The 26,742-nt window shown below is 38.6% G+C and overlaps 1 protein-coding gene across 1 annotated transcript; it reads left to right on the top strand.

Annotated features, from left to right (window-relative positions):
* Positions 1-4,847: 4,847 nt before the first annotated feature.
* On the top strand, positions 4,848-23,420 carry LOC119773150 (gastrula zinc finger protein XlCGF8.2DB-like). Its single transcript, XM_038269989.1, has 3 exons — positions 4,848-4,889; positions 19,856-19,872; positions 22,055-23,420. The coding sequence occupies exon 3, from the start codon at positions 22,196-22,198 to the stop codon at positions 23,207-23,209; it is 1,014 nt and encodes a 337-aa protein (XP_038125917.1). The 5' UTR covers positions 4,848-4,889; positions 19,856-19,872; positions 22,055-22,195; the 3' UTR covers positions 23,210-23,420.
* Positions 23,421-26,742: the final 3,322 nt, after the last annotated feature.

Genomic DNA, 26,742 nt, shown 5'->3' with positions numbered 1-26,742 from the left:
TCCCCCCTCCACCAAACTTTACACTTGGCACAATGCAGTCAGACAAGTACCGTTCTCCTGGCAACCGCCAAACCCAGACCCGTCCATCAGATTGCCAGATGGAGAAGCGCGATTCGTCACTCCAGAGAACGCGTCTCCACTGCTCTAGAGTCCAGTGGCGGCGTGCTTTACACCACCGCATCCGACGCTTTGCATTGCACTTGGTGATGTATGGCTTGGATGCAGCTGCTCGACCATGGAAACCCATTCCATGAAGCTCTCTGCGCACTGTTCTTGAGCTAATCTGAAGGCCACATGAAGTTTGGAGGTCTGTAGTGATTGACTCTGCAGAAAGTTGGCGACCTCTTCGCACTATGCGCGTCAGCATCCGCTGACCCCGCTCCGTCAGTTTACGTGGCCTACCACTTCGTGGCTGAGTTGCTGTCGTTCCCAAACACTTCCATTTTCTTATAATACAGCTGACAGTTGACTGTGGAATATTTAGGAGCGAGGAAATTTCACGACTGGATTTGTTGCACAGGTGGCATCCTATCACAGTTCCACGCTGGAATTCACTGAGCTCCTGAGAGCGACCCATTCTTTCACAAATGTTTGTAAAAACAGTCTGCATGCCTAGGTGCTTGAATTTATACACCTGTGGCCATGGAAGTGATTGGAACACCTGATTCCAATAATTTGGATGGGTGAGCAAATACTTTTGGCAATATAGTGTATCTGAGGTCAGAAACTGGGAGAGAAGGTCTCCTGTTTTCCATGCAGCAAGTGGCAGGTCCAGCTTCCACACTACTGGGATCCAACAGCTGATTCCAGCTGCAACCTGAATATTGCTCTGCATTTAGTGGCAAACAGAGAAACAGCCGACAGTGATGCTCAGACTGGGTACACATAGCAGGAAAAAGCAGCAGAGCTGTTCTAAAGACTGAGACCTTTATTTAGAAGGAAATGCAAATAAATCGATGTCAGGATTCAATGAGGAATGTTTCTCTGCAGGGCCAGCATCTGTTTCCACTGATAGGAACTGTAGTCGAACTCTTCTGACACCAGTTTTTTAAACAGGAAAACTGAAGGTTCTTCTGCTTTCTGATGGTTTTCTTTCAGTCTATCAAATCGATTTGAACTCTTAACTGTAAATATTTATCCCCAAGAATCAAACCTTTATTCTAGAAGCTTCTGTTAGAGATGAAAACACAGCAGTCAGTTGATTTCCTGTGAAATAGGAAGTGAACTACCTTGGGTCCACTCCTGCAGATCAGCCTCCATCTAGAGACGGAGAGGATGAACTAATCCTAGAGGGAAGGGTTCCTCTGGGTCTCCTGGGGATTCTGGAGCCTTTTCTAGATATTCTCTGGTTCTAACAGCTGACAGCTCAGTCTGCTGCAGACTCTGACCTGACTGGAACAACCAACTGGTTCCAACCATCCAGCTGCTGGTTGGAGGTGAAGCTGAAGAACCTGGAGGTTGTCCTCCATCATTGTTTCATCCAATTGGAGCAACTGACCAGAACCACTGGCCCACAGCATGATGCTGCCACCACAACCTTCCACCTTGATTATGTTGATTACATCACATTTTATTAGTATTTTTTTATTTTAGCTATCAATTTCTAAATTATGTCATGCTTACTTTAGATTCTGTCCAAACATTTCTAATGACTCATTTCCAGTAACTTGATTTGATACTGCATGAATTTCAGCCTTCACTGGACCCAAAATTCAGGCGGGACAGTGATTTATTAAAAAGAGCGTTTATCGTTGCATTGTGCGGCTGCTCGTCTGCTGCTGTGGGCTCACTGGAAACTGAACTTTGCGACCCGGCAAAGTTCAGTCTGTGCCCAGAAGGAGTGATGTCCAGAGGAGCGGAACTTCTTTGATCTTTACTGAGCCGACAGCAGACATCCAGGAGAGAAGAGGAGCAGCATCCTTGCTAAAAAAAATAATGCATCCACTTTTGGCCTTTACTTCATATTTGCTCACTTTAACAAAATTGTTTCATGTCTTACCGGGCTAATATGAAACCATAATGTTAAAGTAACCAAATATGATTAAGTAAATGCCAAAAACGTTTGCATTATATTTCTCAGTGCTTTAGCAGCCAGATCATGCATGGGAACCAAAAGATCCAGGAGGGTAATCCTCAGAGGCGGAGCCAGTAAATTTTTAGAAGGGTGGCCAGGACATAACCAATGTAGGCTGAGGGGTGGCTCGAAAGTGGATTGGCACCAGAACCCCAGGGTCAATCTACACTGTTCCAACAGGAAAATTAACGAGCACAACATCCATATTTTCAAAATAAAGACTAACTATACTTTCCTACAGCCTTAGCTAACAAATAGACGTATATATTTAGACATCCATGCTTTCTTGATAGAAGGTATAGTGGATAAAATACTTTCAGGTTTGAGTTCTAGGGCCAACATCTTTTCCATCGTCATTACTTACCTACTTTTATCAATAATCTTTCGGCATAAAATTTTATATTCACATGTACTATTATCTACATTATTGATTATTTAATATGTTTTTATTAAAATACTTTTTATCTAGGATTTCACTAAAGACTCCTAGATGGCTTGCAGAGACACATTATTCTCCCTTTAGCCCATATAACTAAAAATCTACTTCTGAAAAGAGCATGAATACTGCATTTATCATCTTTAATGTCAGTATATTGATGAGCATAATTAACCACAGGGTTTTTGTTGTCAAGTAATTGTTACTATATGAAAAATTAAAATGTTTTGAATATTCCACTTGAGAGTATTACTGCTGCTACTGTCTGTATTAGAGGAAATAAATGGTAGGGGTGGCCACAGGGGTAGCCAATGATTGGTTAAGGGTGGCCATGGCCACCCCTGGCCCCCCATCTAGCTCCGCCCCTGGTAATCCAAGCCGTGGTGAGAAGACAGGTCAAAGGTCAGCAGCAGGCAGAATCCAGGTACACTGAAAAAATGTAAGATGTAGCTGTTCATTCAAACTAATGACTGTCACTCTAAACTGGATAAAAGTATTGATTTGATTGTGGAACTCATTCTGTTTGGATTTTGATTTAACCTAAACTAAATACACATACAAAGGACCCAAAACAAAGTTTTTGATTTCTCTCCATATGTATGTAATTATTCATGACCTGCAGGTAATTTTTTTGTCTGAGTCACATGTGAATTTCTCTTTGCACGTAGTCAGATTAAGTCCAAGTCCCAGACCCTGAGAGAGCGCCATTTTCCTCGTCTCTACATCCTGGGTGGATTTCATCCATAATTAACCCAAGTAGTCAAGCAGTTGCATATAATCAATGTTATAGCTGCTTGTTAACTAATTATTATTAGCTAGCTGATGTCTAAGAGGGTTTATGCATTTACCAATCACGTTATGACAATGAATCACTAACATTAGCTAGCCAAAAGCCCTCGCTCGTTCAACCGGGCTATATCCAGAGCTGAACAAACATTGCAAGGTTTCACTTTTTCCAGTGTAGTCCAAAGTCTGTAGTGATGGTGCTAGTGCTAATATTTTAATTTTATTTGTAAAATGTATTTACACAAATGCCATTTTTTTTTCAAATACAAGCATTTATATCCCATTGGAAAAATAAAACATCTTTAGAATTTGTATGAACCAAAAGTGCTGGTAATTTTCTCACTTTTGTGAGTAAATTTAATCTGCTGGTTTAATGCCCTGTTCTTGATTCTACAGGTGCTGGTCATAAAATTAGAATATCATGAAAAAGTAGATTGATTTCAGTAATTCCATTTAAAAAGTGAAACTTGTATATTATATTCATACATTACATACAAACTCATATATTTCAGATGTTTATTTTGTTTAATTTTGATGATTACAAATGACAACAAATGAAAATCTCAAATTCATCATATCAGAAAATTAGAATATTACTGAAGACCAATAAAAACAAAGGATTTATAGAAATGTTGGCCAACTGAAAAGTATGAACATGAAAAGTGTGAGCATGTACAGCACTCAGTATTTAGTTGGGCCTCCTTTGGCCTGTATTACTGCAGCAATGCGGCGTGGCATGGAGTCGATCAGTCTGTGGCACTGCTCAGGTGTTATGATAGCCCAGGTTGCTCTAATAGTGGCTTTTAGCTCTTCTGAATTGTTGGGTCTGGTGTATTGCATCTTCTTCTTCACAATACCCCATAGATTTTCTATGGGGTTAAGGTCAGGAGAGTTTGCTGGCCAATTAAGAACAGGGATACCATGGAGGAAAAATTTTATGACCAGCACCTGTATGTATAAAATAATGTCACTTTAATATTATTTTTATAATTGTTCCCTCTCTTTTTATCTTTGGTTTTCTTCTATATTAAGATAAACACTTTCTGTGAATGCTGTTTATGCAGTTCTGTTCTGATACCGATTTTTTATACAGTTGTTAAATAAAGTTTTTTGTGGAGAAAATAAAAAGACAAACAAAAAACAGTGATAAAACAGAAACGATTTTAATGCATTTCTTTCCTCATAAAATATATTACTGACCGTTAAAACATTATAGTTTGGTGCGCTTACTGTTTTTAAGGAAGGAAAAACGTAATTTAGTAAATTTTTTTACAAAATAAAATCGAGGGTGACCCGGATGTAGATGATGGTGCGCATGCGCAATGAGCTGCTGGTAGGGATCGGGTAGCATTAGCAGCATTAGCTTAGCTTGTGTGTGGAGTCATTGTAGAGAGGCTGATAATACGGGAGTGTTTGCAGTGAGAATGTCTTCAGTCCAGCTTCAAGGAGAGTTTATCACCGAGCAGTTAACTCCTGCTGAAGAAACATTCACAGAGTTCAAAGGGAGTTTGGTCAATTCGGAGGAAAAGATGGACGAACTACATCTACTGCTGGATTTCACCAGGATCCCCCAGATCATCTCACACCGGATAGGTAGGAAACACCTGATAGAAACGCTTCCCTGATGATGCACACTGTGGATTTTAGCCTCATGATCTGATTGGAAAGCTGATTAGAGGAGATCGATATGCTAAGCTAAAGCTGACTTCCGCGGCGGCGATCTTACTGCGGTCAGTTCGCTCACTTACAGCATTGGGTTTTAATGACTGTGGTCAAGTTAAGTTTAAGTTGGATATTCGACAGTTATTTGCTCCGGTTAAACCTCTTCTTCGCTCAGAGTTTACTGCAATTGGAGAAAGCCGGCCCAACATTTTAAGTGCACCCGTATTACAGACTTTACAGTAACAAACAGCGAGAGAAAACTTTATTTTTTTTTTAAATTTATTTATGAATGTAAATATAAACATACAAGGCATACAATGAATTCACACCTGTGATTTTTTTTTTTTTATCATGGATTCAGCATGTTCAACATAAAAAAAAAAGTATGAAACTAATACAACAGGATTGTAAACTAAAATGAGATGAAAATAAAAACATACATTTCAGGGGCCATTTCAAATTAAATTAAATGCTTCGAGTAAAGAAAATGATTTAAGGGCTTTCTTTTCTTCAACAAGTCTAAGAGATTTACTGAAAAGATTCAGCTCATTTCTCCAATGAGTCATACCAGGTTTGGTCTTAAAATATCTGCACTTGTGAATGAAGAACTTTCCAAATAACAAAAGAGTGTTGAGTATGAAGTCTACATTCTTATTTTCAACAAAAACACCAAAAAAATAGACTTCACAGACAAAGGCAATATAATTTCTTTGGATAGTAGCCAACTTTGCATCTCTTTCCAAAAAAGCTGCACAGCATTACAATAAAAAAAGAGATGTTCTAAAGTTTCCACATTCTCTTCACAAAAAACGCAGTTATGCCGATCAATATTAAATCTTAATCTCAGATATTTGTTCACTGGGAAGATTTCATTCAAAATTTTGAAGTTGACCTTTCACTTTAGGTGGGAGAGGAAATGTAACATAGTTTTTTCTTATTTTCTTAATTTTTTCTATTTCAAACTCCTTCAGTATGTACATTCTTTTAACTGGGTTAGGATAATATTCTTTTATTAAAGCATTCCTAATAACCTTGTTGGTGCATTTGAAATCACAGAAGTTTGATCCATCAATGTAAAGCTGTCTCAGTTCAGGGGAGACTGCAGAGTATCGAGTATCTTCTCTAACCATTGATATCACAGAAATTGGTATCACTTTTAAAACTCTCTTATAATATTTAACATTACAGTGAAGTTGGAATTTTTCACAGAAATCCTCATGTTGTAACAAGTTTCCAGAGTCATCCATAAAATGTGCAACAGCCCATACACCTTTGGATCTCTATTCCTCTAAATAAACAGATTTTCTATTGAGCAATATGTACCTGTTATTCCAAACTGGTGTATTGTGTGGTGTGAAGTTATGACAAAAAAGTAACTTCCAATAGAGGAGGACTTGCTGATGGAAGGCAGACAGTTTGACAGGTAATGAGCTACATTCAAAGTCACATCGCAAAAGAAAGTCTACACCACCCATTTTTAAAAAAATCATATTGGGGACAATGAACCAAAAAGAATTTCTATCTGCAAGGTAAGATTTTAACCACTTCAGTTTCAAAACGCCGTTCATAATATCAAAATCAATCGCATTCAACCCACCATCTTCATAACTTTTTATCATATCTATCTTTCTTATATATTGACATCTGTTCCTCCATATGAACTTGTAATTAACAGTATTTATTTTTTTAATTGTCCTAGCTGAAATGGGTAGGGAAAAGGCAGGGTAAATTAGTCTAGACAGACTATCCATTTTTGATAACAGAACTCTTCCAAATATTGAGATATCTCTCTGGAGCCATCTATTTAAGATTGATATACACTTGTCCACATTGTTACAAACATTCCTATTTTCAATTGCATTTTTATCTTTAGAGATAATAATCCCCAAATATTTTACTTCTTTTTTTACCTTTGTTATATAGGGAATGTAGATAATAATCATGTAATGTCAAGATTTCACATTTATTCAAATTTATCTGCAGACCAGAAGCTTTTGAGAATTGATTAATATAATGTAATGCTAAGGGAATTTGATCTTCATTTTTTTAGGAATAAAGTTGTGTCATCTGCTAGCTGACTTATTATAATTTGTCTGTCCATAACTTTCAACTCTTCAATGTTGCTGGTTTTGATTAGGATAGATAAAATTTTAGCAACCATTATAGGATAGATAAAATTTTAGCAACCATTATAGGATAGATAAAATTTCAGCAACCATTATAAACAATAATGGTGATGTGCTGCAGCCCTGACGAATTCCCCTCCTAATCTCAAATCTAGAGCAGGTGCCATGACCTAAAGCTACTGAGCTATTAATCCCATTATATAACATTCCAATTATATCTATAAATTTTCTTCCAAAACCAAAATGATCTAAAGTTTTTAAAATGAAAGGGTGTTCAACAGAATCAAATGCTTTATAAAAATCAAGAAATAAAATAAACCCATATTCTTGAACCATGTCACTATAATCAAGCAGATCTAATACAAGTCTAATATTATTATGAATTGACCTTCCTTTCAGAAAGCCAGATTGTGTCTAACTAATTATAGAAGAGATGCCTTCTTTAATCTGTTGCTCTGGTGTCATCCCCCACAACATAACATCTGATGAACTCCCCATAAGTGACCATTTTCTCCTCTCATTTGCAGTTAATCTTACTCTCTCAGTCTCTAAAATATCCCGCTTCATATCCTTCCGGAACATAAAGAAAATTGATCCCTCCACCCTTATTTCAAGTATCCACTCATCCTGCCTCCTTGACTTCAATAATCTGCTAACCCCTGATGATCTGGTTTTTCACTACAACACTGGTCTCCATAATATTCTTGACTCACTTGCTCCTCTAAAAAATAGATTTGTTTCTTTCTCCGTCTCCTCCCCCTGGTACACCCCAAATCTCAGAAGCATGAAAACCAAAGGACGGCAACTTGAAAGACTTTACAGAAAAACTGGTCTTACTATACACAAAGAAATGTACAATAATCACATTATGCACTATAAGGACTCCATTGCCAGCACCAAATCACAGTACTACTCCAACTTAATCACTGCCAATCAACAGAGCTCTAAGTCACTTTTCTCTATACTTAACAATACTATCAAACCCCAGGACCCTTTCCCCCTGCACCTTTACACAACCTCCTTCTGCAATGACATCCTGTCATACTTCACAGAAAAAATCAAGAACATTCACCAGAACCTTGGATCAACGGCTCATCTCAACAACTCAGCAGATCTCCCCCCGCCTACACATTTATTCTCCTCCTTCCATCCTCCTACTGTCTCAGAAATCACAGAGCTCATCCGGAAATCCAAATCATCCACCTGTCAACTGGACCCCCTCCCAACACAACTTGTCAAAACCTGCCTTCCCTCTCTGGCTCCCCTCATCTCCGCTATCATCCACTCCTCCCTCACCACTGGAACTGTCCCTACACCTCTCAAAACTGCTGCCATCACCCCGATTGTAAAAAACCTGGTGCCGACCCCACCAACTTCAACAAGCTCCGTCCTATCTCCAATTTACCCTTCATCTCCAAAATTCTTGAAAAAACAGTTGCCTCCCAGCTCCATTCTCGCCTATCTGCCAACAGCCTGTATGAAGAATTTCAGTCTGGTTTCCGGCCACTCCATAGCACTGAAACAGCACTCATCAAAATCACCAATGACCTCCTCATGGCATCTGATTCTGGACTACTCACCATCTTCATCCTCCTCGACCTGAGTGCAGCCTTCGACACCATCTGTCACACCACCCTCCTCAGTAGGCTTTCTTCCATTGGCATCACGAGCACTCCGTTGGAGTGGTTTATTTCTTATTTTTCTGACCGCACTCAGTTCATTCAACTGAAGACCCTCAAATCCACCCCCTCCCCCGTCACCTCAGATGTGCCCCAGGGCTCTGTTCTGGGGCCCCTGCTCTTCATCATCTACCTCCTTCCACTTGGCAATATCTTCCGTAAATTCAACATCCACTTCCATTGCTATGCCGATGACACCCAGCTCTACCTCACCACGCAACCATCGTCCTCTCTTCCGCCCGCCTCCCTCACAAATTGCATCTGTGAATTAAAGGCCTGGTTCACCAACAACTTCCTTCAATTAAACAGTAGTAAACCCGAGGTTCTCCTCATTGGTACCAAATCAACTCTTTCCAAAACCGACAGTTTCCAAGTCACTATTGATAGCTCCCCCTCCCCCCAGGTTAAGAGTCTGGGTGTCATCCTCGATGGCACACTATCTTTCCAATCCCATATAAATAACATTACCCGGTCTGCCTACTTCCACTTAAGAAACATCAACCGCCTCCGTCCCTCCCTTACCCCACACACTACTGCCATACTTGTGCACAGCCTTGTCACCTCCCGACTAGATTACTGCAACTCCCTCCTCTTTGGACTTCCTCAGAAATCACTCCACAAACTACAACTGGTCCAGAACTCAGCTGCTCGAATCATAACAAGAACTCCCTCTATCCACCACATCACTCCGGTCCTCCGACAGCTCCACTGGCTCCCCATACAGTTCCGCATTCAATATAAAATTATCATGATGACCTTCAAGGCACTTCACCACCTTGCCCCCCCATATCTGTCAGACCTCCTGCATGTTCCCACCCCCTCCCGTGCTCTTAGATCCTCATCTGCTTTGCACCTGTCTGTCCCCTCCGCCCGTCTCACCACCATGGGGAGGAGGGCATTCAGCCGCTCTGCCCCCCGCCTCTGGAACTCTCTACCACCCCAACTTCGAAATACGGACTCAATTCTCCATTTTAAAATACAACTCAAAACCCATCTGTTCAAGATTGCTTATTCTCTTTAAAAATATCAATTTCACTGTCACAGCCTCTGTATTTTTTAAATGTTTTTAAATGTTTTTAAAATTATAATTTTTATTTTTTTCGGACACTTTTTATGTTTTTGTACGGTGACCGTGAGTGTCCAGAAAGGCGCCTTTTAAAATAAAATGTATTATTATTATTATTATTATTATTATTATTCTTTCAGTCTAGCAGCGATCGCTCCTGAAAGAATCTTATAATCTGTATTAAGTAGAGTGATTGGTCTAAGGTTATCCAGTATCCTTTTGTCTTTCTCAGGTTTAGGAATCAATGTAATTAATCCCTGTTTCATGGTTGACATTAATTCCTTTTCTTCTATACATTCCATTAAACTTTTAAATAGCAAACCTCTTATTCTTTCCAGAAAAATTGATAAAAATTTGTAGTAAGCCCATCTGGGCCTGGGGATTTGTTTAGGGCCATTTTAGAGATAACCAAGTCAAATTCTTCAATTGTAAAATCAGACTCGCATAAATGTTTAAAGGAGTCTTCAATACAAGGTATATAATTTTCAATCTTATCAATCAAGATGTCGGCATCAACAGCAGAATAATTAGAAGAATACAATTTAGAATAGAATGAAAAGACCTCTTTTTCTAAGCTTCTAACATATTTGTTTTCCATTCCATCAATTATTAAACTTGTGATTGAGTTTTTCTGTTGTCTGTTTTTTTCCAAAATGCTAAAATATGAGGAATTTTTTTCACCCGCTTCCATCCATTTAGCTCTTGATTTTACGAAGGCTCCCTGAGCCTTCCCAAGATAAAGATCGTCTAGTTTAGTCTGTAACTCCATTATTTCATTCTTCTCTTGAGAGTTTGGTTCTGCTTTACTACAGAACATATTAATTTCTCGAAGTAGGTTACTTTCATATTCCTTACTTTTTCTGCCAAGTTCTTTACTAAATTTAATTGTGAACTGTCTTATCTTGTATTTAGTAAATTTCCATCTGCTCATATTGTTCCTGGATGTTTCATTATTTTCATTTTCTTTAATCAAATCTCTAATCTTCTTACAAAAATCTTCATTTTGTAGCAGACTGGCATTAAATTTCCAATATCCTTTATTTCTAATTTCCCTGTTTGTGGGTCCTAAAACTAAATCTATGAAACAATGGTCCGATAGGGGTGCTTTAGAGATTCTAGTATGCAAGGTAATATTTAAGATGTCATCACTCACCACCCAATAATTAATTCTGGATTTGTTGCTCCCGTTGGGCTTAAACCATGAATAGTTTTCAGCATCTGGGTTGAGACATCTCCATACATCCATTAAATTATTATTTGTCAAAAAACTTTCAACAATGTAATTATATTGTGGTTTACTTAATCTTGGAGGCATTCTATCCACCCATTCATTCGGGGCCATGTTCCAATCTCCTCCAACTAAAACATGGTTTGTGGGGTACAACATTTTAAATTCTGATATCACATTTGCTATTTTTTCCAACAGTTTTTTATTTTGTCCCTCATTATTATACCCATAAATATTGGTTATAATAAGAAACAAACTTTCAAATTTCAGTACCACAGTCAGCCAGTGACCTTCACCATCAGCTCTATGAGTTATGATTTCACCAGGGCATTTGTTAAAACATATCGCTACGCCTCCCGATCAGTTAGAGCCATGACTAAATAAAATTTTATCTCCCCATTGATTAGACCAAAAAGCTTCATCCACCTCAACAGAATGAGTCTCTTGCAGAAATAGACACTGAGATCTTTGCCCTTTACAAAATAAAAAAAGTTCTTTCCTTTTCACAATATTTTTCAGGCCCCGAACATTCAATGAACCAAAAGAAATGTCAACATTTTCCATGAACACTTAACAAAAACACACAACAAATGCAATCCGAACGGTAAATGTTAACGTTAACTCTGCTCACTTAGAAAGTGATTGAAAGCTAAGCCTTAATAGGGTTATAATGTCCCTTTACAAAGGTTTCCACTGCATCACAGTCATGTTTAACTCCATCACCTTTCATTTCCAATCCGACGCCCTTCAATGTATCCATGTGGACCTCGAAAGAAAGCCAGTTTTCCAGCACGCCTCGCTTGTTCAATTTGTGGCCACATGCGTCTTCTCTCCTCCCAGTCCTCCCGTGGCAGCATCTCAGCAAACCGAATACCTTTATCCTTGCAGACTTGTGAGCTCTTGGTACGGCGCCAGATTTCTTCTTTCATCCATCTCTTAGCAAACAAAATAATGACATGCCTGGTCTTGTTATACATCTTTCTCCCCATCCTATGAACAATGTCGACTGCATCCTCCACCTTCGACTCCACATCAGGTGCGATTTCCAGTAGGATTGCAATGACTTGCTCTCTGATATTTTCATCTTTTTTTTCTTCTAAACCTTTAATCCGCAAACACCATCTCATCCTGTCTCTCTCATGATCCCTCACTCTGACTTTGAGCTCACTTATATCTTTACAGAGCTGTTCATTTTGTTTCTCTAAATCTTCAACTTTCTTTTTGCAGTCTTTTACCTCCTCCGCGTTGAACTGGACGGCTTTAGCTAGGCTGGCAATCATGATGCTACTTTGTTTGGTCTGCTCCTTCAACTCGGCTAGCTGACTATCCACACGTTTTTCAAGGCACAGTATTGCCTGTAATATAGCGTTGTTGGAGACTTCTTCACTCTCACCTCCATCCGCAGACTTGGGCTTTTTCCCAGCAGGGTTTTTAACTGGCGTGGTTGGTACGGAGTCGACCGCGCGGTCCCTCTTAGTTAGATTAGCGGTGTCCCCAGCATAGTCGTGCTCCATAACATGGACTTCGTATTTCTTTCCAACTTCCCGCGGAGTATCCTTCTGTTTAGGGCCCTTTATGAGTTTGGCTGGTTTAATTAGCTTTTGTGCATCCATAACGTCGTTTCACAGTGGACTTTCAGCAACTTCAAACTAAAATTTGGGACTAAATTAAATGAGCTCCGAAGCAAGCGACTGCTCAATCCACCATCTTGCCGAAAACCCCAGCGAGAGAAAACTGCTACATTGTGTAGCGACTTCCTGTTTTCAAGTTTAAAGCGCAGGCCTAGCTTGTGAATCCGAGAAGCTGTCAGGCTAGAATGTTATTATTTAACCTCTATAGCAGTGATGGTTAATGAGGCATCTTGAAGTCAAACTGGATTGATGCTGCATTGATACTGTCTCACAGAATACTGACACCTGCTGGACATTCAAAGACACTAAAGGCAGCTTATTGGACAGACTAAACTGACTTAATTTGATTAACTAGTACAATGATATCATTTAAGTTATTGTAGGTTATATTCTATTATTTCACATCTATGTTTAAAGTGAAAATATCTTTGATATTTTTAGATGCAGCCAATAAATAATGTAAACATATTAGCGTATATAAGGAAAAATGTGAATGAGGATACTTGTAGACTATCATAATTTTAAAACAATAAGTACAGTAAAAACAGTAAATAAACTACAATTCAATTTGAAATTAACTTTAATTCAGATAAGTTGAGTGATAACTGAGAGGAAAAGAATGACACCATGAGAAAATTAAAATAAAAACACAACAGCTGAAACATTCCTAATCCTTTTAGGCTCCAAAATTCTTGATCATTTTAATGATAAACCGCAAAATATGAGACATTTGTTTAGCAGATGCATCATGTTGACAGATCCGTTTTTAAACCCAGTTTAGTGAGTCAGTCAGTTAGAAGCAACTCCTGTATTGGTCTTATGACTTTCTGGAAACGACACGCGCACCGATAGTGTTTTGCTCTATGGGCTCCACGCATGCACCGACGCATCGCTGTTGCTGGACCCATCACTACTATATACTAACATTTAGAACAGATATTTAGAGGTTTAAAGTTAAGCAAAACTAAGGTGCATCTCATGAAACCAACTGAAATGAGATTTGAATCTAAACAAATCCATCCATCTCCTCTGGCTCATCAGTCGATTGCTCTGTTCGAAAACCTAGGACGCGTCCTTAGAAGGCCAGATTCGAAGGACGATTACGTCATATCGTGGCCTCGAGGTCTAGTCGGATTCCAAGAGTCCTTGTTATGCTGCCTTAAAATGCGTCCTTCTTTTTTCCTGATTTGAAGGATAGGTCCGATGTATCCTCGGTATCCTTGGTTTACCCAGGATTCATTGCGAGACGAAGCAAGCCAGCTGTTCCGTGATCAGAGGAAAGGTTACTTGGCGCCAAACAGTGGTGAAAATTGGAAGTTCAGTTTAAAGCTACAGTGTGTAATTTTCAACGACATCTAACGTCCAGACTGCAGACCGCAGCAACATGAACATCTCCCCCCCACCGCTTCTCCCCCCCAACAGTACGGCGAGCGTTGCGGGACAAAATTTCTTCCACGACGTCAGCATCACCTACCTTCTCAAGTGATGAGGTTTGTTTACATAGATAATTTTACAGATAGTATTTCATTAGTCTGTGTGTTCAGTACCATCTCAGTTCATCTCTCTCAACTTGCCATAGTTACTTTCGAGCGTAATGGGCGATCTCGGCTCTGCGCTGCCGTAGCGCAAAGATGTCTGCCTCCATGGCTGCGAGACCCGCTCCTATGTAATTATGAAAATAGCAGCAAATAGCAGACGTCGAGAATCAAGAATCCAAATTCATCAAGAATTCGTATTCCATTTTCAGAGTTTTTTAAAGTGTTTAACAGAGACGTTAGCACCTCGACGTCGGAGTACACAGAGTGAAGCGAAAAGACTACAACTGTGTAAACAGGCCCCATTTCCGTTTCCGGTGGCAGGGGAATATTGACTATTCCAACAGAACTCAATGGGATTTACAAAATGCTAAATAAAACACTACAGGAACGTTCTTTCTTTACGAAACTTTTTTGGGAACGTCATTGAACAGCGCTGACGACCCGGTGAGTAGCATATTTTAAAAAAAGAACGTTTAAGGTTGTTTTAAGGACATTATCGGACATGCACAATGGAAGCCATTCTGAAGCAGCCAGAGGGGGATTCTGCATGAGCCAAAAAGCAGAGACAGGACCAATTGTCAAAATTTTGGTGTTGATCATTCGATTTCATCCTGGACACTACAGAAAATGGGCTAAAAGTGTTAAAAACCGGAATTCTCCTTTAACTGACTAAGGTTTCTATCATTACATTTGATTTTATTTGTTCCTGCTCCCAGTGGTTGGACCCTATATTCCATGGATTCTTGTGAGTGTAGTCTTTGTTCACTTTACAATAAAAAATAAATAAATAAACAGTTTTGAAAACTTCGGTATGCATTTTTTTCCTGCTTTGTGCATCAAATTTCACGGTTGCTAAGCAACAGAGCTTACGGCGGTAAAACCCACCGAAGGGTAGACCTGGTCGAATTCACAGCCAGAACTCTTCTGGTCTCCTTATTTTCAAGGACTTCTAAGGATCCAGTCTAGGTAGACCGAGTCCTTGGAGGATGCAGCCCAGGTTTTCAAACAGAGCCAGTGTCTCTGTGGAGCTGGTGCCTACCTCCAGCTCTCTGTCTCTGCCTTCAGATATGGAAAGTCGCTCTCAAGCTTCCTTCTTTGGTTGCTGAAATTAGTTTTTCATTAATGACAATGGGGAAAAAAAATCCTGAACCAACTCTCCACAGAGAAATATTTAATGACATTGATTGATTGACTTTAATGATCTCAGAGTGGAGAAATGTAGTCGTTACATCAGCTCAAATAGTATAGTAAATACAGTGCGTCCACATATGACAGCTTTTTTTAATAGTAGGATCATTATACAGAGTTATTGCACAGGGTGTTTATAGGGGTATTTATATAGATGGATATTTATATTTACATATATAGTTTTTGCACTTGGTGTCAAATATAGAGAAACAGGTTACGTGCTCCGGTCTGGGTTCTGAAACAATCCCTTGGTTTCTCACTGGCCTCATCTGACCAAACTTCTTCTTCACTGTTGTCCTTCTGACCACTGGTCACCACTGCATGTTTGAAGAACAAGAAAGAGACATACATGACAATGAAGAAAACATCTCCCACTATCTTCCATTCTCTGTAAACCAGTCTACCGTCAGTCTGCAAAGATCCTGGTCTGTCAGCAGATCCCAGATCTCTGTCATTCACAGTATTATCATAGTGTTTTCTGCAGAAATTGAGCTTTAGTTATGAGACCATAACAGGCTGTTTCTGAACTGATTTTAGCTGCACTATGTGTACAAGGGAGTGAAATGTATTTATTTATGAGAGAATTTACCCAAATAAAATCTGGATCACGTACCTGTTGATGTTGAAATGCTACCTTTTTAAAAATTTGAATTTAATTCCAAGAGATAGTGGGTATCACACATCATGGTGCTTCTATATATCCAAGCAGAAAGGACAAGAAACATTTCTAACCTAAAACCAACAGTGTAAAGGTTGGAAATCAGCTTCTCCACTGGAACAGACTGTTTATGCAGCCTGTAGACAAAAGGCAGATATAGGGAAGCAATCAGGTTAAATTCTGACAAACGGGGTCTATAACACAGATAATAGGAGAGATTAGGTGGCTGCATGGTTGCCCGATTAAAATGAACAAACAAAACTAATAGGTCAGAATATCTTTCCTCATCTCTGGCCTCGGATCTATCAAAAACGTGTATGATGTAGGTGAATAATGTGAAATATAGTCTGAAACTGAAGTTTTGTGATCAAAGACATCATTGTGAGCAGGCAGCATCTAAAAGCATCTAAATCTGCAGAGTCCTGAAGGTTGTGATCCAGGTGGATCTGGAAGAATATGGACTGTAAAACACCTGTTTAAGTCTTCAGACATGCCTGTAATCTGTGTAATAGATTAGCTTCATCTGGATTTATAGACAGATATAGCTGGGTATCATCAGCATCACGGTGGAAATTAATCCCATGCTGTCTAATAACTCTACCGATTGGGAGCATGTACAGGTGCTGGTCATAAAATTAGAATATCATGAAAAAGTAGATAGATTTCAGTAATTCCATTTAAAAAGTGAAACTTGTATATTATATGCATACATTACATACAAACTCATATATTTCAGATGTTTATTTTGTTTAATTTTGATGATTACAAATGACAACAAATGAAAATCCCAAATTCATCATATCAGAAAATTAGAATATTACTGAAGACCAATAAAAACAAAGGATTTATAGAAATGTTGGCCAACTGAAAAGTATGAACATGAAAAGTATGAGCATGTACAGCACTCAGTATTTAGTTGGGCCTCCTTTGGCCTGTATTACTGCAGCAATGCGGCGTGGCATGGAGTCGATCAGTCTGTGGCACTGCTCAGGTGTTATGATAGCCCAGGTTGCTCTAATAGTGGCTTTTAGCTCTTCTGAATTGTTGGGTCTGGTGTATTGCATCTTCTTCTTCACAATACCCCATAGATTTTCTATGGGGTTAAGGTCAGGAGAGTTTGCTGGCCAATTAAGAACAGGGATACCATGGTCCTTCAACCAGGTACTGGTAGCTTTGGCACTGTGTGCAGGTGCCAAGTCCTGTTGGAAAATGAAATCTGCATCTCCAAAAAGTTGGTCAGCTGCAGGAAGCATGAAGTGCTCTAAAACTTCCTGGTATGTGGCTGCGTTGACCCTGGACCTCAGAAAACACAATGGACCAACACCAGCAGATGACATGGCACCCCAAACCATCACTGACTGTGGAAACTTTACACTGGACTTCAAGCAACGTGGATGAAGTGCCTCTCTTCTTTTCCTCCAGACTCTGGGACCTTGATTTCCAAAGGAAATGCAAAATTTACTTTCATCAGAGAACATGACTTTGGACCACTCACCAGCAGTCCAGTCCTGTTTCTCTTTAGCCCAGGCAAGACGCTTCTGACGCTGTCTGTGGTTCAAGAGTGGCTTGACAAGAGGAATGCGACAGCAGAAACCCATGTCTTTCATACGTCTGTGTGTGGTGGTTCTTGAAGCACTCACTCCAGCTGCAGTCCACTCTTTGTGAATCTCCCCCACATTTTTGAATGGGTTTTGTTTCACAATCCTCTCCAGGGTGCGGTTATCTCTCTTGCTTGTACACTTCTTTCGACCACATCTTTTCCTTCCCTTCGCCTCTCTATTAATGTGCTTGGACACTGAGCTCTGTGAACAGCCAGCCTCTTTAGCGATGACCTTTTGTGTCTTGCCCTCCTTGTGCAAGGTGTCGATGGTCGTCTTTTGGACAACTGTCAAGTCAGCAGTCTTCCCCATGATTGTGTAGCCTATAGAACTAGACTGAAAGACCATTTAAAGGCTTTTGCAGGTGGTTTGAGTTAATTAGCTGATTAGAGTGTGGCACCAGGGGCCATCAATTTTGAACCTTTTCACAATATTCTAATTTTCTGATATGATGAATTTGAGATTTTCATTTGTTGTCATTTGTAATCATCAAAATTAAACAAAATAAACATCTGAAATATATGAGTTTGTATGTAATGTATGAATATAATATACAAGTTTCACTTTTTAAATGGAATTACTGAAATCAATCTACTTTTTCATGATATTCTAATTTTATGACCAGCACCTGTATAGTAAGTAAAGAGAAGTGGTCCTAGCACTGATCCCTGTGGTACTCCACAGGTAACCTTTGAGCATGGTGAAGATTTATCATTAAGGTAAACAAACTGAAATCGATCAGATAGATAAGATTCAAACCATTCTAGCGCTGTTCCTTTAATTCCTTTAAAATATTCAAGTCTTTCTAAAATAATATTATGACCAACTATATCAAATGCAGCACTAAGATCTAACAGGACAAGTACAGATATAAGTCCATTATCGGAGGCCATGAGAATATCAGTTCTGGTAATTCACGGTAGATCTTACCCTCATCTTAATGGCTCTTGGAATACTGGTCCTCAGTATAAATATTAATATGGTTTAACAAACTTTATCTGATGCCTCCTTCATTGGAGTTTCTTCAATTGGTCTGGTCAAATTTCTTTTTCTTCGTGTCTTTAGAGCATTTTAATTTGGTTTGGTCAAATATCTTTTTCTTCATCAGTGAAAATAAGTATCCTCCTCTTGAGTGATATGGCTGAGTTTATGGATGCACGATATTGGGATTTTGGCCGATATCCGATGTGCCGATATTTTAAAACTCATGTAGCTGATAACCGATATCGATACCGATGTTAAAGCTGGACAAAAATAAGTAGTCATTGAAAATAGCAGTTTTGTTATCCATTTCTGATAATATACTCAAATATATTTTCATATGCTGATATCAAATCGATTTTTAAAAACGCGGTATCAATCTATTTTACTTTCATAATCTTGTGAAATTTCATCGTTCTGTTACAAACTCTCGTGATATTTTGCAAATTCTTGTGAGATTTTGTTAGTAAAATAGATCGTTGCCGCGTCAATATATCAACATATAAAAATATGGCAAAATTTCGTGAATTTTCGGGGGATTTCGTAGCATAGCGATGACATATAGCAATATTTCATTAGTAAGAGATTGATATGGTGTTTTTAAAATGGCAATTAATCGGCATATGAAGATATTGGGATATTTTAATGTATCAATATTTTTTCCGTCATCTTTAGAAGTTTTTAAGTCGTTAAAAAAGAAGTTTTTGAGGAAGAAGAAGAAGTAGTATATTTTTTTATTTTTTAGACTTTAAAAACTCAGAAGCTGATCAAATATCGGGTTAAATATCTATGGGGTGGCCGATGTCCGATATTCAGTTTTAAGGCCGATACAGGCCTATACCGATAGGGGGCCGATTATATCGTGCATCCCTAGCTGAGTTACTTTGCTAAAATCAGCTCAACCTCTGACACATTGAGCTGTGGTATGTCTCTTCCAGGCAGAGGTGTACAGGAAGCACTGCTGAGTTTAGGGTGTCTCATTACTTCCTCATTTGCCAGACAGTCACTGTGGTGCTGGATGTAAATGCTTTACTTTCCTTAATAATTGCTTGTGGTGAAATAAATTTAGGCCAGAATGAACTTCAGGTTGCTTGATAGGATCCACTCGCTCCTGAACCTCAAGGAGAGAGTTTGGTGCTTTTATGTGAGGTGTCCTTTATTTAACCACCAATAGAACGCCTTTTTGCTGTGTTTATCTTTCCAGACCGCCTGCAGGATTATGTTGGAAAAGAGGAGGATTTCTCTGACCAGCAGCTCTGTGGACAGGAGAGGAAATCCAGTTTGGACCAAGAGGAGTCGGAACATCCGCAGATAAAAGAAGAGCAGCAAGAACCAGAACATCCCTGGACAAAAGAGGAAACCATGGAGCTCCCCATAAGTGAGCAGGAAGAGCAGCTTGTTCTCAAGCAGGAGACTGAAGACAAACCTTTCCCATGTTTGACATGTGGAGAAAACTTTTTAAAAACAGAACTTTTAATGGATCACATGAGAACTTACACAGGTAAAAATATTTATGAATGTCAATCCTGTGGCAAAATGTTCACAAAGAAATCAGTATTGATGGGAACATCAGAATTCAAAGCCAACTAAAAACCTCTTAAAGGGGAACGCTATTTGTTTTATATTGGGCCCTTGATTTTATGTTATTACATCATGTTCTACTCACCCATAGGAGTTCTGTGTCATTTGGAGCTGTTCTGAAGATATTCCGTTAGGTTATATCCAAGTAACGTCTTCCTATGGGCAACGACGTGAAGGCACAAACTAAACTGTTCATGATTTATCATTTATGATACGGCGGCATAACATGTAGGCGAATCACTGTCCCCCAGACATCCGCGGTTAGATTTTTTATATTTATATAAACCACCGGTTTTGCCAGCATCATTTTCCATCTGTTTCCTTTTGATTAAAAAAAGATTGTCTACACGTCCTCCTTCACTAAAACAGTGGCCATTTTATGACACTTGATCATCAATGTGCAAGAGCTTAGAGAGCAGCAGGTGAGGCAATTCTCAGCAGGCATGCTGCTCTTCTTCTCGTAACACCGGTTCAGTGAAAAGCTAAAGGGCTATTCCACCTGTTTTATTACAGCCTTAAGTGTTGTTAATCTGCTCTTCAATTGAAATCTATAGCAATCAGACACTTTAAACCTGGTTTATATTATTCCAAGATAGAAAAAGAATTTTTAAAACTCTCTTTGGTTTTGACAAAGTTTTTCTGCCTTGTGAAACTTTAGAAAGAGCGCTGAAAGGGCTTTTTGTTTTGCTTCAGGGTCACATATTAACAAGGTATAATCCAGATTAAAACACGTAGTTCAATTTAGTTCTTGCACCGTATCAATCTGGGTATCTTTCTGTAGAACATGTTAACAAAAGGGAGGATCATTCAGTACAAGTCCTGGAGCTTATTGGGTATCCACCTCCCAAGTCAAGCTTTTAGCCAATCACAGGTGAGACGTATCAGGTTCTTGATTTGTTTTATGGTGTTAACTGATAAATCAAATTCTTACCAAATCTGGTTGAGAGGAAAACAAAAACATATTTTCCATGCACAAAGGCAAAAATCGTGTCCTTTCACGAATTTTTCTAAAAGAAATGGAAGGTATTCTAGCTAAAAAAGGAGCAGACATATTTGTTTTCTTTAGCCTTCTGCCTCTGGTGAACATGTCGTCATACAGGTCTCTGCATTTCAGATTGTTCAAAAGAAACAATTGGCTTTGTCATATTTCTATTGTCATCCTCTGATATCTAAATGCTTTAGACTTCAGGTGTATCACAGTGATACACAGTTGCTTCACGTTAGAATGAGTCATTAAATAGGAGGAGCTTGAGCAGCATGAATCTTTCTCACAAGAATAACAAATGGTTTAACAGGAATCTAGTGTGGATTAGTTTTTACTCTAGGTTTCAGAGTGAAGTAGAAATAAACTGGGGAGGGAAAAGATTGAACTTGTTTTGTGATTGAAGTTAACATTTCTTCTGTAGAATAATGTCCATAAAAATGTCATCTATGTCAATATCACCCTGCTTTTCTTAAAATGTTCTGCATTACCCACATTGTGTCTTAAGAGGTGCATTCTGTCCTTTTACAATCCTTTTAAATCGTTTTCTACTTATTTTGTCTAAAAAGTCAGAAAGTTTACACTCTAGCTCTGCACAGAGGTCAGCAAAGACAGAATGCTAGATAAAGAGCTGGATCAGACCAGAATGGGATGCAGCTCTGGCTTTCTGGAGAGCACCTCCCTTTTATTTTGGCCCTCTGTGATGCACAAATGTAGTTCCAGTCTGTTTGCATGTAGTTAGATCAACAAAAGGATGATTCAAGTCAGGTGTCCTTTCTTTAACCCATGATAGAAATTCTTTCTGCTGTGTTTGTCTTTCCAGACTGCTTTCAAGGTTATGTTGGGAAAGAGGAGGATTTATCTGACCAGCAGCTCTATGAACAGGAGAGGAATTTCAGTTTGGACCAAGAGGAACCAGAAGCTCTGCAGATAAAAGAAGAGCAGAAAGAACCAGAACATCCCTGGACAAAAGAGGAAACCATGGAGCTCCCCATAAGTGAGCATGAAGAGCAGCTTGTTCTGAAGCAAGAGACTGAAGATACAGTAGAGAAATGTTTACCATGTTTGACATGTGGAGAAAACCTTCTGAAAAAAGAACATTTATTGGATCACATGAAAAGTCACGCAGGTCAGATTTATCAATGTCAATCCTGTGGCAAAATGTTCATGAAGAATTCTAGACTTGAGGGATGCACACAAATTCAAACAGGTGAGAAACTCTTTTGCGGTACCATTTGTTACAAGAATTTTACTGTAAAAAGTCATTTGACTTCAGTGATGAGAATTCCCACTGGAGAGAAGCCTTTTGAATGTCCATCCTGTGGAAAAAGCTTCATCTCTAAGTTAGATCTTAATAATCATATCAGAATTCACACAGGTGAGAAACCTTTTTCCTGTGCCATTTGTAACAAGGATTTTACTAAAAAAGGTAGTTTGACTGCTCACATCAGAATTCACACTGGTGAGAAACCTTTTTGCTGTACCCTTTGTAACAAAAACTTTACCGTAAAAAGTCATTTGACTTCTCACATGAGAATTCACACTGGTGAGAAACCTTTTGAATGTCTGTTCTGTGGAAAAAGCTTTACTCAGAAGTCTAATTTTGATACACACATCAGATTACACTCAGGTGAGAAACCTTTTTCCTGCACCATTTGTAACAAGAATTTTAATGTAAAAAGTAGCTTGACTAATCACATGATAATTCACACAGGTGAGAAGCCTTTTGAATGTCTGTTCTGTGGAAAAGGCTTCACTCAGAAATCTAATCTTGATAGACACATCAGATTACACTCAGATGAGAAACCTTTTTCCTGCACCATTTGTAACAAGAATTTTAATGTAAAAAGTAATTTAACCAATCACATGAGAATTCATACTGGTGAGAAGCCTTTTGAATGTCTGTCCTGTGGAAAAAGCTTCACTCAGAAATCTAGTCTTGTTAAACACATGAGAGTTCACACAGGTGAGAAGCTTCTCCTGAATGATCTGTGACCAAGCTTTTAAAGGAAAAGTTCATTTGAGTATTGAGATGATATTTATTCATGCATGATCTGGAATGATTTCTATTTTAAAAAAACATTTTTTTCACGTTAGTCACAGCCATTAGACACCACAGGAATGAACAGTAGAGGCGTTTTCCATGTTTGACTGGTGATAAAATGTCCATCTATTAAATCCTTCACCTCATTACATGAGAAACTCACAAGTTTCTCTTCTAGCGGGTCAAACTTCACGAGTTGTTTTCCGCAATTTCGGTCATAAAAACAAAACAAACCGGCCTCCTGTCTGCTGCACTGTTTGCGGTCAGCTACAATCTGGGAGAGGAGCAGCGGAGCGTCTCTCAGGTGGGCGGTGACGTCGACACTCTGAAGCCTTCTTCTTCTTTTTTTTAATAGCGGTTGGCAAACAACTTATAGGTGCATTACCGCCACCTTCCAGAATGGAGTATGGACCAGACAAACTATTATATTCTCCCTAAAATACCCGTTCTTCTTAGAAAATTAAAAATACTACCAAAAACTTTTATTCCTGTCTAACTCTCTAAGCAACATCTCTCTTTCCTGAGTATATTTATTACATTCTAAAAAAATATGTTGGACAGTTTCTCTGGAGCCAAGGTATTGCATTGAACTCATTACACTGATATTGTGCAGTATTTTTGCAGTATTTTTTGATGCAGCTTTTCTACTTCTGTTATTTGCTGTTGTTTCTAAAGAAAATGCATAATGATATTACAGCTTTCATTGATTTATTTCAAACCTGAAACTTTGTTTAGCCTGTAAGGTGTTAAAAAATAATAATAATAAAAAAAAAATAACCGATTAATCGAATCGAATCGTGGTGTATTCTTGAGTATCGAAAATAATTGAATCGTTGGGTCAGGAAATCGATACTGAATCGAATCGCCATGATGGATGTGATTTACACCCCTAGTTTGCTGTCCATACAACATACAATTAAGAAGTTATAGATGTTTAAATAAAAAATAAAAAAATTCAGACGAACCCCTGCTGTGCCATTTTGGCATGGTGTGGCACACCTTTTTCTGAATGAATCTATTCAGAAAAGAAAACTCATGTTTTATTTTTGGGACTAAGAACCTTTTAGTTGAATGATAAGTTATCGGTTGGAAATATTCCAGAAACAGACTTTTATTCAGATGAAAATATCCTCAGATAAATATAAAGGCAAAGCTAGGACAGATTTAATGAGCTTTGCTCAGTGTTGCTGATGTTTTTGGAGGATTTTCTAAGAGATCAGCTGCAAATGATCAGAGTTTAGCTAATTCAGTGTCTTGTTGGCTTTCATTAGCAATGCATCAATCAGCCCTGCTACGTGTGTTGTTGAAACCAGGCCCACCAACACTCCAACTGCTTTTGGCCCAGTGTTAGAGCTATGGTCAATGGATATTAGAATGAAGTAGATCATCTATAGAGGAGTCTCACATGAAGATTTGGGACATATATAAGTGTGTGTCAGTCTCAGAGTTAGTCAGCTACAAGCTAATTAATGTTGCAAAGTAGCTCCAGCCACCTTGAAAGGGGGTGCTGGGATTATGGGGTTAAACTACGGGACATCAAAGAACTCAGTTTAGAGGCTGGAGTCTGTAGTTCAGGTAAATTGAAGTCCTAAAATGATGAAACATGTTTGTTTAAAAAGATAAACAGGATTGATGATGTTGATGTTATTTTTACTGATCAGTTTGAACCTGCTTTAACTTGGTAAAAAACTTTGTCCTTATAAGTATTAATATAATAATTGAAGGTATAATTTTCCTTTGAACTAATTCTAATAGTTTTGATCTTGATTCTGTAGATGTTTTACTTTTTATGATTGAAAGTAATTATAGCCTATTTTATACAGATTTTCTGTATTATATTCTGCTGTGGATGTTTTTGATTATTGTAATCATTTCTAGATTGATGAAAAAGCTGATATAAAAACCTCATGAATTGTAAAAATTTCTGTCTTTATTTGGTTTCATATATTCAAGTTTTTCCACATTTTCTCTGATATTTTTAAGACAAACTAAACTTCTAATATCAGTTGTTTATTGGAATTTACCTTCTGTCTGGATGACCGGGGAAGTTAGATCAGGAAATATTGTAGGAATGTAGTCTGGACTGAGAGGGTTTTTGCTATTTGCACCTGATTAACAAATGTTTCAGTTGATATAACTAGGTGTGTCCAGTGCCGCTACAACCAAGCAGCCAGTAGAGTGAATGGTCAATGTGCTAGTACTATACCTCCATTTGTTCATGCTTCATATCTCTTTGGTAACAGAGTTATTTATCCCTTTGACTGTCTGATAACAGCCTTTCACCCTGGAATCTGTTGCGTATCTCATGTTGTATCATAAATCATGATGATTTAGGACATAGGTAATCAATGTCCAGGCTTTATAGTGAATATATTCAATGGGTTAGGAAGATTGCTTCCTGATTAAGCAAATCATTTAATAAAACATCTTTTATTCATCTCTTGGATTAGCATTGTGAATTGATTTGAAAACTTTCCAATTGCTCTAAATCACTTAATGCTAATTTGATCGAATTCCAAATTTTCAGGACAAACCTTTGTTCTCAAACACAAAATCTATGCTAAGCTGTGAAAACATCGCATCAACTCATTGATTATGTTTTATACCCACGTGTTTCCTTTGTGTACATAGTAGCTTAAATTAGTTGAGTTTGACTAGCACTATCAACAGTTTTAATTGAAATATGTTGTATACTTGGAGCTGAATTATTTTTATTAATACACTCTTATATTTTGAATGGAAGTTGTGGTGAATTTATTCCATAAATGTGCAGATTTATCCATGATTTGAGCTCTATTCACACTTTCATTGGTTGTTCTAACACAAAGCCAGTAGGGTGTGTGTTCATAAACAATATATGGCAGCCTGATTATTCTCTGAGTATATAACTAGTTTACCCCCCGCACTCAGGTGGGCAATAAAGATATTAAAGTTGCATAACACTTGCCACATTCTGCTGTTGCTTGTAGCGGATGTGCAATACCCCCAAATGGTCCATAGATTCTTAAATGTTTGTGGCAGCCTGCATGGAGCTTGTGGAAAGGAGTGATCTGATCCCAGTCAGTTAAAGGCATTTCCCTCCAGCCAAGCAGCCAGGATGCATTATCAATCAGAGGCATAGTGAATTACCCAATACTCATAGGCGGATCTACTGGGGTGGCATAGGGTGGCAAATGCCACCCTATGCCACCCCAGTTGGCGGTAGGGGTGGCGAGGCTTATAAATTATGCATCATTTGAGAATTACGACTGCTAATTTCCAATGTCAGACTGCAGTGAATGCAGCACGAGATGACGCGAGAGCGACTGAGACTGATTGTTTTGAAAACCGAATGGGGCAAAGCGAGGGAGCCAGGGGTCATGGGGAGAGGAGACACGGGATGAAACAGGTAAAAACTGATTAACTATCGAAAAATGAAATCATAATGAAAGCACAATGTTGCTAGCATAGCTGCAATGCTGATTTTGAGATGATAAAAATCAGG

The sequence above is a fragment of the Cyprinodon tularosa genome, unplaced genomic scaffold (genome assembly GCF_016077235.1).
Source record: "Cyprinodon tularosa strain WSP-4 unplaced genomic scaffold, ASM1607723v1 ctg747, whole genome shotgun sequence".
In the NCBI taxonomy this organism is placed as follows: Eukaryota; Metazoa; Chordata; class Actinopteri; order Cyprinodontiformes; family Cyprinodontidae; genus Cyprinodon; species Cyprinodon tularosa.
The sequence above is the reverse complement of the archived record's forward strand: the minus strand, read 5'-3'. Positions and strand labels throughout refer to the sequence as shown.

Excerpts from the sequence above, each read along its gene's own strand:
- LOC119773150 (XM_038269989.1), top strand. The coding sequence starts at position 22,196 with ATGGAGCTCCCCATAAGTGAGCATGAAGAGCAGCTTGTTCTGAAGCAA.